This window comes from Topomyia yanbarensis, chromosome 2, assembly GCF_030247195.1.
Source record: "Topomyia yanbarensis strain Yona2022 chromosome 2, ASM3024719v1, whole genome shotgun sequence".
Classification (NCBI taxonomy): domain Eukaryota; kingdom Metazoa; phylum Arthropoda; class Insecta; order Diptera; family Culicidae; genus Topomyia; species Topomyia yanbarensis.
The window spans coordinates 335394959-335409810 of NC_080671.1; the positions used below are offsets into that span (position 1 = coordinate 335394959).

At 40.6% G+C, this 14852-nt stretch overlaps 1 protein-coding gene across 1 annotated transcript; it reads left to right on the forward strand.

Annotated features, from left to right (window-relative positions):
• The first annotated feature begins 5257 nt into the window (after window positions 1-5257).
• On the forward strand, window positions 5258-7485 carry LOC131684001 (tubulin alpha-1 chain). The gene is made up of 2 exons (XM_058966453.1): window positions 5258-5400; window positions 6032-7485. The coding sequence occupies exons 1-2, from the start codon at window positions 5398-5400 to the stop codon at window positions 7379-7381; spliced, it is 1353 nt and encodes a 450-aa protein (XP_058822436.1). The 5' UTR covers window positions 5258-5397; the 3' UTR covers window positions 7382-7485.
• The last annotated feature ends 7367 nt before the right edge of the window (window positions 7486-14852 follow it).

Sequence of the window (14852 nt, forward strand, 5' to 3'; positions counted from 1 at the left end):
TAGGAAAAACTATGCTTCTGCCACAGAGTTTGAATCCCGATTCTGCAGTTCCCGCTTCTATCTCCGATGCCTCAATTTGATACTAATCATCAGAATGACCGCTTCAACAACATCGTTGGCTTCAAGTTCTGCAACCTAATCAACTTCGCGTTTTTCCAAATATTGTCGACGTGATTCAATCCTCAACTTATGTAGCAACTTGCTCATCCACTTCGAGCTTCTCCTCTAAATCGGACACAAGATCGCTTTGGATTTGCAAGAAACATTTCGTCAAAGGTTTGTATCATAATTCGTTTTGTTTCTTTTATTTTATGAGTAACTTTTACAGGAAGAACTGCGAGTCCATATGATTTTGCTGATGTCGAGTGGGTTCCAAGCCTCTGCTTGGATACAACTGAAAGTTTCCTAAATGTAGTAGATGCAAAATTTGAAAATGTAGATAATAGTAACTTCCTACGGCAGAGCCAATATATGGATATGGAAAAACCTGTCGTCTATGTCAAGAGAACATTGCCCTGATGTCTGCACTGCATCCACTTCCATCACCCTTGTAGAATCGTCGTTTAAAATGGCTTAGTAAGGAAATTGCTGGTATTCAACTACCTTTCAAGACTGAGTATACAACAATTTTGCATATGAGCTATGTCTAACAAAACTAGAAGAGTTTCACACTTGGCGTGAACGTCAACAGATCATCGACTCTTTAATTAGAACGTTTCGGGAGAACGAAAAAGACCGCCGGAATGTCCCACCAATACCAATCGTGTCTTATCCCATTGAACGACTAATGGAAGATTATATGGAGGAGGTTCTCCCGTTAAACTCGTCTAATGGAGAACGTGGAATAAAGATTAAACATGAAACGATATCAACGATACCTGAACGAGATGAACAATTTGATCAGCTGAAGAATGAAACTTTTTCCGCGATAGAACCTTTTGGTGTAGAATTGGCTCGAATTGATACTGATGTTTCAGTGGTTTCTCCCACAGAGATACCTTTGGGTGGAGAAAAACAGATTGATCAGAAAGATGCTAAAAAATTAGGAGATAAATGGTGGAACTAAATCCCAAGAAGAGTCGAAGGTAGTTGTGGAGAGCACGATTTATGTATTTATGGATTGTTTTTAAATACGTTTGCAATACAAAAAATGTGCGTTCTAACTTAGTAAACTCATTGCTGAATACTAAATCGTATGCCATTGTCTCGAAAATTCTGCATAGTCCACCGATAGAAGTTGATATCAATTTCGTAGGATTCGTTGCGGGTATCAATTTTGACGGTTTTCTTGTTTTGTGTCATTGTTTCAGCAGATCTACCACCAAGACCTCGGCGTCTTATCTTGATTTGACAATTGATGGGGGGCCCTATTCTCACAGTCACGTCACCCAGTGACTAGAACAAAATTTACTCTAGTCACTAGGTGACGTGACTGTGAGAATAGGGCCCGGGATCAACTATTCCCTCGTTCCTAGATCCTAATGACCAATCTTCTGAAGCTACTTGAATCCCAAATTGCTTTCGTCGATTTTCTTCCCCTTAAAGTCATCTATATGACCCGGCGGTCTACAGTTCCGTCAATTTCTTTACATTCGACGCTTTCGTTGTCTAGATTGACGGATTGCTTTTTCCGCTGAAAGAAAAACAAACACTGAAGATTTTTTCTCCGGCATTTCTCGACATGTGAAGCTGCACATGCTTAAACTTACTGGAGTATTCCGTTCGCAGTAGAGCACCGCTGTGAGAAACCTGATCTTCCGGTCCTTTCCGTTGTACTTCGGATGCAGCAACATTCGAAGCCGAAACGAATGTTCGCTGAAGTTAATTTCTTCTGGAAGCTCGATACTTATTGGCAACCCCGTCCAATAGCTGCTTAAGACGTTCCATCGTCTCTGGGGAGTAGTGGAAGTGTAGTAATTCTACATACACAAACACTGAGCAAACATACGAGTTCGTCCTCCGGAATTCAGTGTTGATGTCGTTCCATGAAAATACGCCGAAGGTCCCAATGTTCATCCAGCTCGTAGCGCGTTCTGTAGACGTCGATGTTTCAATACAGATTGGTCTTCGGTTCGGTATTTTGCGGAGCATATTTACGGCATTATTTCACTAAAGATTTTTCATTTCTTATATCGGACAATCAAACAACACGTAAACCACAAAATGACACCCGTGGATGGGAATCATTGTTGGATTGCTTATACCTGCTACTCCATCACAAGTAGTTATTCTTCTGCAGTGTAATCAGGTCGGTTTCGGTGCTTTGGTATGTGACACAAGTACAAAGGCTTCCGTTTTCATTGTTGGATTGATATTTTCGTTTGTCGATCGATTTCAATTGAGTTCTTGTCGCCCGAACACTTTCTTATGTGGTTTTCGTTTGAAGCGAAACTGAGTCAGTTCCTAACCCCAACTGCTGTCAAAATGTATGAACTGACAGCAGTTGGGGTTAGAACCTGACTCAGTTTCAGGTTCAAGCGAAATCGCCATTAGCTTCCTGGTTGAAAACAATCCCATTTGATTTTGCCGTCTTTGTTTATTATTTTCCACCAGCTAGTGATGTAGTGTTTGTGTCATGTGCCGTGTACGTACATGAGCCGTAGAAAAGTCTATTCAATAATGTCAACAATAATAAATGACAGCTCATAAATCCACCGCACACTGAGAATATGTTCGAAAACAAGTTCGAAAATTCTATGGTTATAAAGTGTATAAAATTATAATGTTGTCTATAATTATACAAAAACGTTATAATTGTATAATATTTTATAATTTATTGGAAGTGTCACGCCCCTTGCGTTTAATATTACGTTCACACTACGAGTTAAAATGTGTTTAGAGGCTATCTTGATGACAATTTTCTATTTACTAATTATTATAACGTGTTTTAACTCTGTAGTGTTAACATGATGTACACTGAGAAACAAAAATATGCATGGTTAGCATACTTTCTATTTCCGTCTCTTTTCTTCTGCTGTGATTTTTATGCATTTTCATGCATATACTTCTAGTAAGCATTCAATGAGTGGATACACCGAATATGTCCAATGCATAAAATTTACAGCAGAAGAAACGAGAGGCAGATAGAAAAGTATGCTATCGATGCATAAATAAAATTCAGCGTGTAAGGGCCGCTATTCAGCTTTTTGCTGGTGGCTGCGTTTTCAAATGCGCACTCTATTTTGACAAGTTGTCTGTACAGTGTCAACTTTCACAACTCGTCAGCAGTGTCAATTTTGACAAACGGTCTCATCAGCCTTGAGTTTCACGGCTATCATGTATCCTGCTTATTTATTTTCTTAATAAACGTTAAACGTCAAATTTAAAATTTGACGCCTTTTTCGATGATTTTAATTGCTTCGTGAATTTATTTATAAGCATATTCTCAGCTGTTTGAAAGTGTCGAGAGAATTATGCGATTTGAACCTCTGTTCTTACCAAAATTCATCACATGAAATGACTAATAATAGCACATGAAACTTGCTTTTAAACTACCCGGAAAAGCATCTTCTAACGATACAGTACCTAAACCTAGACCTAAACGATGTTTGTTCACACCTGATTTTGGATACAAATTTGTAGCAAAATTTAGCACCAAGAATTGACAATTGGTAGCTACAGCTGCAGCTGCGTTTACCGAAGAAATCAGTTGCAATCCACCTGTCTTGTTAGTTACGACTAGATTGAGTATCGCTGATTGGTTTTCCTCCGCATGATAATCGCCCAATTACATTATAAGACTGATTAATTGCCATATTGGTTGACCGATTTTTGTTTGCCGATTGCGAGTAGCGAATAGTTTTGAATAGCAAATGTTCTGTATCCACATTTCGAGTTGAGTGCCGCTGTTGAATGGGACTACAGTTGACTGTGCGAATCCGTACCGAAATCAGTTTAGTTTTTCAACTGAAAAACAATATTTTTATTTGACGTTCAATTTTAGTTGAGAGCAGAAGTGAACGCCTACCACGATCAAAAAATTGAATCTGAAGGACGGTTTGTCAAATTTGGCAAGACTGATGATTTGTCAAAATTGACATTGGACGGACGACTTGTCAAAGTGGGGTGCGCATTTGGGGACGCAGCCACCAACAAAAAGCTGAATAGCAAACCCTGTATTCTGATACACCTATATATAAGATATTGCAATGAATCACCGCAGCCTGCGCATTTTTATCGCCGAAAGGACGCACCAGGGTTGCCATTATGTCTAATTTATTTAACCAACTATTTCTGCACTCCGCTCAAGCAAAAAGAATAACTAAATAACTTTACATCAAATTAAACTAATACACAAGTTCGCACATAGTTCGAATCGGTGGGAAATACACAATAATTTGCCATAATAAATATGTAGTATCTACATTGAGGATGGTTTTCATTGGTACAATAAATTTTTCGCTATTTACATAAATTTTCAACGCATATTCAGTTTGAAAATAAAAAGCTTATATTTTGAGTATTTTTCTTGATTAGGTGATCAAGACATTTCTTTGAAAAACTAATTTTACCATTATTAATTTCTTCGTGTAACTAATTACGCATTTCGAAAAACATTTTCTTGTCAATAGACATCTGCGTTTGACGACTCATTTATTTTGCTGTGCTGTTTTCGGAGTGTTTGTATTCTGGTTGCAGCTGAAAATCGAAATATTGAACTTGCGCCTTTTGCTTTTTTCCCTATTTACAGAGTGGACAACTAATGCGCATCTTGTGTACATGTTAGAGAATCAAGTTGCGCATCATCTACGCCAGTTGCGCTTTAGTTGCGTACGCTGAAAATAGGAGAAAAACCGAAAGACGCAAGTTCACTATTTCGATTTTCAACTGCAATCAGAATATTGTGATGGACTCCTTTCTTACCGCGAATAAAACAATAGACAACTTTCCAGCCTATCTATAAAACGTCAGAAGTATAAAAAACAGCTGATCAGAAACGAATCACGTAATGAAATAAAACTGAAATTATTAACTTACTAACAATAGCACAGTTTAAACAGCCTGTGTAAAATATTTCTTTGCCCAAGCTATAAATCCAGATTTATAACGGTTCATTAAACTTGATTTAGAGCTGGGTGAAGAACTCAACCCCTTGGGTGTAAAATAATTAAATGTTTTAAAATAGCAAAAGTTTTAATAATCCATGCATTTTGTCAATTTTGGAATAATTATAAAAAACTGGTAGCCCTGCAGCCGAACGAAAACCGTTGTAAAACGATCGGTCCACTTTCCAAACGTTTCAGTATGCAACATAAAAGGTTCGCAGCTTCGGTTTTTTCCTCATTCTCTGTTTGGAAAGCGTCCTTGTTAGCTGCTCCGAATTGAGTTGAAGTGAAGCGTTCTATTTAAAATAACTCAAGTTTTTTCTGTACTAGTGAAAAACCAACATTCTTCAAAATGGTAAGTACTTGCATCGGGGTTTTTATTTATAAATTTGTAGTTTTTTTTTAATTTGCAAAATGAAAGTTTTTGTTTAAATTCTACATTAAAAGGAAAAGTCCACGTCATCGCTTGACCGCTGGTGAGATGCCGGCATCTGGTACCGGAAACATGTTTCTTTTTTGTAATTATTTTCCTAAGTTTTGTACTTTTCTAACCAGTTCGAAATTAAGAAAATTTCATTATTTTCAATTACTCGAGAATATCGGTGTTTTCGCGTACCACGCCCAGTTGTGAGTCATTTTCATCCCAATTCGGAACTACCGGAAGGGTGAAAGTGACGCCATTTTGATTTTTTCTTTACCCATCATGCGCATAATCAAAAAAAAACTGCATGGCATGACTCACTTTGATCGATATTTTTACGGAGTAACAACGCCTATCTGGGCAAAAGGTCAATTTGCTGTTTATTCATTGCGAACCGATCTTTAATCAGATGAGGCTAGAGCAACATTTCCCTTGAATTATTTGGTTCTGTCATTTCTATTGGCGAATCATTATATAGAGGGATGAACATACGTTTAGTCGCATTAGATAGAATAGAAACGGTGGCTGGTCATATTTCTAACGGTTTTACTTTTCCTATTCACAGCGTGAATGTATTTCCGTACACGTTGGCCAGGCTGGTGTCCAGATCGGTAATGCCTGTTGGGAATTGTACTGTCTGGAGCATGGAATCCAACCGGACGGTCAGATGCCTTCGGACAAAACCATTGGCGGTGGAGACGATTCGTTCAACACCTTCTTCAGCGAGACTGGTGCAGGAAAGCATGTTCCCCGTGCCGTCTTTGTTGATCTGGAACCGACCGTCGTAGATGAAGTACGTACCGGAACTTATCGTCAGTTGTTCCATCCAGAACAGTTGATTACTGGCAAGGAGGATGCCGCTAACAATTACGCTCGTGGTCACTACACCATTGGAAAGGAAATCGTCGATATCGTCTTGGATCGCATCCGCAAGTTGGCTGATCAGTGCACTGGTCTGCAAGGTTTCCTAATCTTCCACTCGTTCGGTGGAGGTACCGGTTCGGGTTTTACTTCTCTGCTGATGGAGCGTCTATCCGTCGACTACGGAAAGAAATCCAAGCTTGAATTCGCCATCTATCCAGCCCCACAGGTGTCAACCGCCGTGGTCGAGCCTTACAATTCCATTTTGACTACTCATACCACCTTGGAACATTCCGACTGTGCATTTATGGTTGACAATGAAGCCATCTACGACATCTGCCGACGCAACTTGGACATTGAACGCCCTACATACACCAACCTGAACCGATTGATCGGACAGATCGTATCTTCGATCACTGCTTCGCTGCGTTTCGATGGTGCCCTGAACGTCGATCTGACTGAATTCCAGACCAATCTGGTACCGTACCCGCGTATCCATTTCCCGCTGGTAACCTACGCTCCAGTCATTTCAGCAGAGAAGGCCTACCATGAACAGTTGTCTGTAGCTGAAATCACCAACGCATGCTTCGAACCGGCCAACCAGATGGTCAAGTGTGACCCACGTCACGGCAAGTACATGGCCTGTTGTATGTTGTACCGTGGTGATGTTGTCCCCAAGGATGTCAACGCCGCCATTGCTACCATCAAGACCAAGCGTACGATTCAGTTCGTCGATTGGTGTCCGACCGGTTTCAAGGTTGGCATCAACTACCAACCACCAACAGTCGTTCCCGGAGGCGATTTGGCCAAGGTTCAGCGTGCCGTCTGCATGTTGTCCAACACGACCGCCATTGCCGAAGCTTGGGCTCGTCTGGATCATAAGTTCGATCTGATGTACGCCAAGCGCGCCTTCGTCCATTGGTACGTCGGTGAGGGTATGGAGGAAGGTGAATTCTCCGAAGCCCGTGAAGATTTGGCTGCTCTCGAGAAGGACTACGAGGAAGTCGGTATGGACTCCGGTGAAGGCGAGGGAGAAGGTGCTGAGGAATACTAAAGAAGAAAAAAATACTCGCACAAGATGCCTCACAGACGAATCGCATGAATGCTCATGTGATTCAGAGAAAACGAAATAGTTGAATAAATTATTCATCAATTAAAGTTAATTTCTTTCAATTCTCCCCCATCCGTCCGAAAAGTATTGGTTTCGCTTGTTTGGTTTATATGGCTTTCTATATATATATACCGTTAATAACGGTTGTTTTTGTCTGGAACATAAATTTAGGGCAATGAACTCGTGAAAGTAGACGGTTTCAAAAATAGCACCTCAGCTTCAAAGCGGACTACACGAGTAGAAAAATATTGAACAATAGGGTCCGTTCCTAATGCGATTTTTGCTTGAGGCGAAGCTTTTTCTAACCCCAACTGATGTTAAAAATGAACAGACAGCAGATGGACTAAGCACTTAATTTAGTTTTCGGGGGAAGTAATGCGCATGTAACAAACGACAAAAGTGGCCCAAAATTGTAGAACATGTTTGAGTGAATCGAGATCTTTTATTTGCGTAATGCGTTGGCATACGTTGGCTACTCTGCTGCACATGCTTTGGGCCAGGTTACGGCGATATTGGGAGGATGAAGAACATATGTAGGGTAGACGAGCCCTTATTCATCTCATTAGTCAGGATGTCATAATATTTCGTTGATAACTCGACTTAGAGACACTGAATTGCGCTAAAATAGGTTCCTAAGAAGCAGTACAGTTAAAATTTTTGCCTGGAAAATGTAAAATAACATGAATTAGGGAGCAGTAACCTTATTTAGGTATATTTGACTCGCTAAGGAAAGGCCAAAAAACACCAAACTATCGTGTTGCAAAACAGTAACTGTATGTTTTTAATTTTTCCGTTTAATTACCTACTGACCTCCAACTGAAGACAGGTTGAATAATGCAGAATAAGGCTCATTAGGAAGTTATCATTTGCATCTAGCAGCAGTTGTATATTTCCCGTTTTATGTTTTCTCATTCTTTCTAGCATGTGTATATACTTGCTACTTTGCCAGTTGAAGCAATAATTTAATCGAACATGATGTCATCTCCTACCGCGTATAATAGTGCGTTTGTATGGTTTGTATCAATCCCGTAACCATAGCGCAAAATTTGCATTTACATTTAATGAGGAGAACACTGATGAGGTAATCTCGTTTCACTTTCCAGCTTCTATAGGAACATGCTCAAATGCGAACGAAAGTCGCCAGTTTGTGGTGACACGGGTGACACCCACACGGCAGGAGAACAGTCATCGTCTCCCACGTGTTTGTTGTCTTGGTTGTCTTGCCAACTTCTATTAAATCCATAAATGGGCGTGTTTGTGCGACGAGTGCTGCTGAGTACGCCAATGACCATATTAAATATTGACTGACTGGTTTGCCACGGTTGGCTTGAGTGGCGGAACGCACATGGCGTCAGTCGATCCAGAATTGGGCTAGGTTTTGAGTTTAAAAACGAAATGTCCACCGGTTCTAGCAACAGCTGATGGAAAATTATCGTTAGTTATTCCATAGCCTTTGCGCAAAGCCGTTAAAGAATGTTGAGTGTCTGTTTCGCTAGTTTATTGTCAGATCACCAGTTTACAGGACTAAATCAAGTCTAGTACCAAATAGATTCCACCTATTTATCATTTTCAGTGACATGGTGCAATTTAGTCATACGTTATAGGTACTTGAGTTTCAAAATTACCAAAGAATTTGTTTATGTCAACCATCCCAAATCTCACTGAATCGACAGTTTGCTGATAAAGGAAGGTTTCATTTATTCATACGCAAACTTACAAATAGCTCGGAGGCTTACAATCTTAAATAACCTTCATTTCTACCACGGAACACCAACACCTTTCGAGCTGGCTTATGTACTCTATATTGTCAGAGTTTAAAATCAGTACGATTATCGCCAGAAATGTCAAACTCGTCCACAAAACCAAGAAGCATCTGGAGATGATATAGTTTCTTTGCACACCAGATCTTCATTTCGTTCTTTCGAGCATTGTGTTGAATAGTCCATGTCCGTTTTAATGATGAGTTGCGCGCATGACAAACGAGTCACATAATGATTATAACATCTGGCCAGTCTGGCACCTGAAACACAGTTTAACTCTTTCTTCTGCTCTATTTCGGAGCCTCACTTGGTCCATGAAATGGCTCGACCTTTGAGTTTTGATGTGTCTCTGGACTCTTCTCTTGCTTCTTGTCTCCATCTATTACGTCGCCAATTAGCTCACTTTCCAATGAGTCGCTTAGACGCTAATTCCATGGTTCATTTACTGCCCACAATTGCAAGTTAGTCCCATGTTCTATGGGATTCTCTATCTACACTGAATGACTTGCGATTATAAGCAGTTTAGCTCCCAACGTTATCGAAATCTACTCCAATATTATTCTCTCGGTAGCGATGTCTGATTCGTGAGCCAATTAGCTCCTATTTTTGTCACGGTATGGTCGGATAGTCCACAGCGGTAGATTTCTTCTGATTCCGATGTTCGTTTCCGCGAGCCATTTAGCTCCCCTCTGTGTTCCGTTCTACTCGATCAAGTCCCCGGCGGTGGATCTAGCCTACTCAAAGGGCCAGCCAGTAGGAGTTGGGGTCTGTGTAGCGATTCCGGGTGGAGGGTAGCTTTCGGTTCACTGGCGCCCCAACGACCCACGAGCTACCCAGAAGAGCGTCGAGATTCGTCCGGCAAGCTATCACATTCGCTTCTAATCCCACCGCTTCTCCACGAGTTCCCGATAGGTGGAGCTCTTGATCCTTGATCCGCCTATTTTTCACCCTTTTTAGGACCGCAGAGTATGTCACGCCGTCGTTTGCTTTGACGACTAGAGCGTTTCTCCAGGCGCGGCCGAAGGTCTTCTTTGTTCTTTTTCTTTGTTACACGGGTGCGTTTCGGCTTCGCCTCATCAGAAACCGACACTAACTTTTTGTCGGAATAGATTAGCGCCGGCTTGACGCAAATCCCTCACTTTGTGCTTCAATCGAACGACTGATCAAACGTGATGTCCCGTCCGAGCAGCAGTTCTGTTTATGCCGATGAGACACAGTGAAGCCGAAACTTGTCTTGGCTTAGCAGGCCTATGCGAAAGCACTATGCTATATTTCACCCTAAGGAGGGAAATTGGGTAAACACCAAAATTTCTCACAAATATAGCATAGTTCTTTTCTTCTTTTCATCCTTTTCTTTCTGTTTTTCCTCCTCTCTTCTACGGTTCGCTATTCACTCTCCATTTGTCGGTTGTTTCATTGTCCTCCACTAACCTTCTTGGGCTTCTTCGGTTCCTCCTCCTCTCTTGGTGTTTCTCTTACTCTTTTCACAGAACGGGAATAGCGGTCACCCTTCGGCGTCTCATAGGCTTCTGCTTTCACTATCTCCGTGTCTTCAGTGTCTTTTCGGCGTTTTCAGCTCTCTCCAGTAACGCCATCTGTTCGTATTCGGCTGTTGCTACGGCGAATTTGATTCTAATCACTAGACCCGCTCTGTCCGTGAACGTTACTCTTGCTTTCCACGAATTCATAGTTTTGCGTGTTTTGCCTCAGCCTGAAACCTGAGTTATCCTTGGTGTCCCATTGGTTTGTCATCGCTCGTGCTCGGTATGACCTCCCTGGGCTGCCCTCGTTGCTGCTGCTATTGCGATTGCATTTACTGTTGCACTTGGTCGTTTCGCTAAGTCGGCGACTTTGCTAGCCCACCCTTGGAGAACGGGTTCACCACACTTATTTTTGTTTTTGTCTTTTTCCATGCATTTTTGGGTTGGTACCGAGAGGGCAAGGGATGTGGTGAACTTACCCGGTGTTACATTCGCGACGGCGAAATTCTCGCTTCACCTTTTTCTTCCGCTTGTCCGAACAGAGTGAATCCGCCGTACGCGAAAACTGTCTGCTGTCAACTACTTTCTCAATATAACATTTTACCCGTCATTATTTTCAAGTCACCAGGCCTCCAGTATTTGTTTCGTTTTGGTTCAGCCGGTGTCAAACCAATCTTGCTGGTTTTTTATCTTAAATACGTTTATTTAGGCCCAAATGCTGTAGCTTAACGAGGCCGATTATTCATTTTTTTAATTACATGTCACATGTTAGTGGGGGAAGGGAAACCCGTATTTAGGGGCGGCTTGCTCCCCTCTTATATAAGTAAAGGAAAAAGGTAGGTAGTGGGATACATATTGTGTAATTGACATCGTCGTTTGCTGATTGATATTGTGGCGGATATGCGCATTTTGTTGTAGTGTTGTAGTTTCCAGCCTGTAATTGCAGGGGCGAGGGGAGGGTCGATATTTCGGATAATTATTGGCAGTCTATATCATCTGCATGTGAGGTATGTCATGATGTTCTGGATAGAGGGTTATCAAGAAGGGTAGGCACCGACGACTCGTGAAGCAATGCCATATTGTAGATACAGGGATAGGTTGGTGAGATTCTACTGTGAATGAGAAAGGGGAAAATGTATTAAACTTGAACATCAATAGTTTTCAAAAAGATATAGATAAGAAAAATATAGGGGTGGTCACGGCTTGCTAGGACGTCCCGGACTGGCACATAGGGTGATCTACCTCGAGCCCGAAGGGAATCTATTAGTTGAGACCTGGCAACACAGTACTCTGCGCACAGCCAAACAACATGCTCGATGTCGTGGTAGCCGTTCTCACAAACACAATGATTACTTTCAGCAAGCCCTATACGACGGAGATGCGCGTCAAACGAGTAATGGTTGGACATGATCCTTGACATCGTACGAATATAGCCCCGGTTCACATCCAACCCCTTAAATCAAGCATTCGTTGATACCTTCGGGATAATGGAATGTAGCCACCGAGAGATACTGAAAAATTCATTGAAGCAAATTGGTCTTTCGTAAGTGTCGCCTTCTAATGCGCCCACCTTGGCTAAAGAGTCCGCCTTCTCATTGCCCGCAATAGAACAATGTGACGGGACCCAAACCAAGGTAATCTGGTAAGATTTTTCAGATAAAGCACTCAGATATTCCCGTATTTTCCCCAGGAAATACGGTGAGTGCTTTCCAGGCTTCGCCGCACGGATGGCCTCAATGGAGCTGAGACTATCCGAAACGATGAAGTAATGGTCTGAGGGCAGGGTGTCAATGATCCCGAGAGTATACTGAATGGCAGCTAATTCTGCGACGTAAATTGAAGCAGGATCATTGAGTTTGAATGAGGCAGCAAGATTTTCGTTGAAGATACCGAAACCTGTGGACTAGGGTGTCCCAAAATGACATCATGTTAAAAAAGTCATCGGGCTCACTTCTTGAATGAAAGGTTAGGGTATTGGGACCATTTTCTTCTTCGGAGTGAGTTTGCTAAAACGCTTCCTACTGGTGGCGACTTTTGATTTTTTGAAAAATGGGCCGATTTTGGATAAAATTTCAAATTTATGCCTGTTGAAGTGGTCCTGAACTGTCTTAGATTTTTTTCAGCATTTTTTTATTTTTCTGGAGATCCAAACGGAGAAGATTGGTTACTTAGTTTGTACAAATTTGGAATTATAAGAGCGGCAGGGCCATTGAAACTTAGTAAAAAGTGAAATTTTTGGTGTTTTTCAGTATTTTTTCTTCAAAACTGGGTATCTACAACATTTTAAAAGTACAGAAAACACTTTATATAGTTGAGCCGAATTCAGGGGCGTAATTTTGCTGAAGAAAGTGTATTGCTACGGCCAATGGGGTATAAGTTATTTACGTTTTTGTTAAATAACCTTTTGACATTTTATGATATTCATAAAAAATAACACTGTTCTACAAAATACAACAACTTAAGTGGGCTTAGTCCGCATATTATTTTTCGGAAAATGGAAGGAAAATTATGAAAAATGGCGTTTTTCGCTTGTCTCTAGTACATCAGAATCGGTTTTTATGAGCATTTGACGATTGTTTTAAAAAATATTTTCTATACTAATAGCCACCTAGCGGGTTTGAAAATCACTAAAATTAAACAAATATGTCGAGTTAATGACAGGTTATGGCGTATATTTGAAGGCTGAATTGATTAACGTACTTACATTTTGTATATAAAGTCTTATTTTCATGTTAGGAACTTTGAAGCGGAGAAAAATGCAGAAGAGTGAGGTGAGTGTTGAAAAACTGATATTTACTGTTTAGATCACATAATTCCGAAATAGTCAAATTCGGGGCAAATATCCTCGAAAAAGTTTTACAACAGAATACAGCGTATCTTCTGATACAATCGTTTTGTTGAAGATGTCTCCTAGAAGTAATTATGGAGAATTAACTCTTCAAAAAATAATTAGAGACTTGGCGTCATTAGCAAAGTTATTATTTTTATAATTTAAGTTACAAAAAAAATCATCAGATGCTCATTAAACCTCGTCCTGACATACTAAAGACGTACAGAAAACGTCATTTTTCATGATTTTCCTTCTATTTTTCGAAAAACAATGTGTGGTCAAAGCACATTTGAACTGATTTACTTTTTGGAACAGCATTATTTTTGATAAATTGCTAAAAATGTCAAAGGTTATCTAACAAAAACTTAAATAACTCATACCCAATTAGCCATAGCTGTACACTTTCTTCAGCAAAATTACGCCCTTGAATTCGGCTCAACTATATAAAGTGTTTTCTGTACTTTTAAAATTTTGTAGATACCCAGTTTTGAAGAAAAAATACTGAAAAACACCAAAAATTTCACTTTTTACTAAGTTTTAATGGCCCTGCCGCTCTTATAATTCAAAATTTGTACAAACTAACTAACCAATCTTCTCCGTTTGGATCTCCAGAAAAATGAAAAATGCTGAAAAAAAATCTAAGACAGTTCAGGACCACTTCAAAAGGCATAAATTTGAAATTTTATCCAAAATCGGCCCATTTTTCAAAAAATCAAAAGTCGCCACCAGTAGGAAGCGTTTTAGCAAACTCACTCCGAAGAAGAAAATGGTCCCAATACCCTAACCTTTCATTTAAGAAGTGAGCCCGATGACTTTTTAACATGATGTCATTTCGGGACACCCTACTGTGGACCCGTCGAGAATTGATCCGTCAGTGTAGAACATTTTGGCGCAGTCGACTTGATGGTATTTGTTATAGAAAATATTTGGGACCACTTGTGGGCGAATATGATCCGGAATTCCACAAATCTCTTCCTTCATGGATGTATCGAAAAATACAGTTGGATCAGAAGTATCTAAGAGATGAGCACGGTTGACGTTATACGTAGATGAATTGGTGTTCTGTGCCATGTAATCGAAGTACAAGGACATGAATCGGGTCTGAGAATTAAGCTCGACAAGCCTTTCGCAATTTGCAATCACCAATGGGTTCAGAATATCGCATCGAATGAGCAATCGATATGAGAGGTCCCAAAATCGATTTTTCAGCGGAAGAACGCCCGCCAACACTTCGAGACTCATCGTATGGGTCGAGTGCATGCAACCCAAGGCAATACGCAAGCAACGATACTGGATTCGCTCCAGTTTGATAAAATGTATGTTCGCAGCGGAGCGAAAGCAGA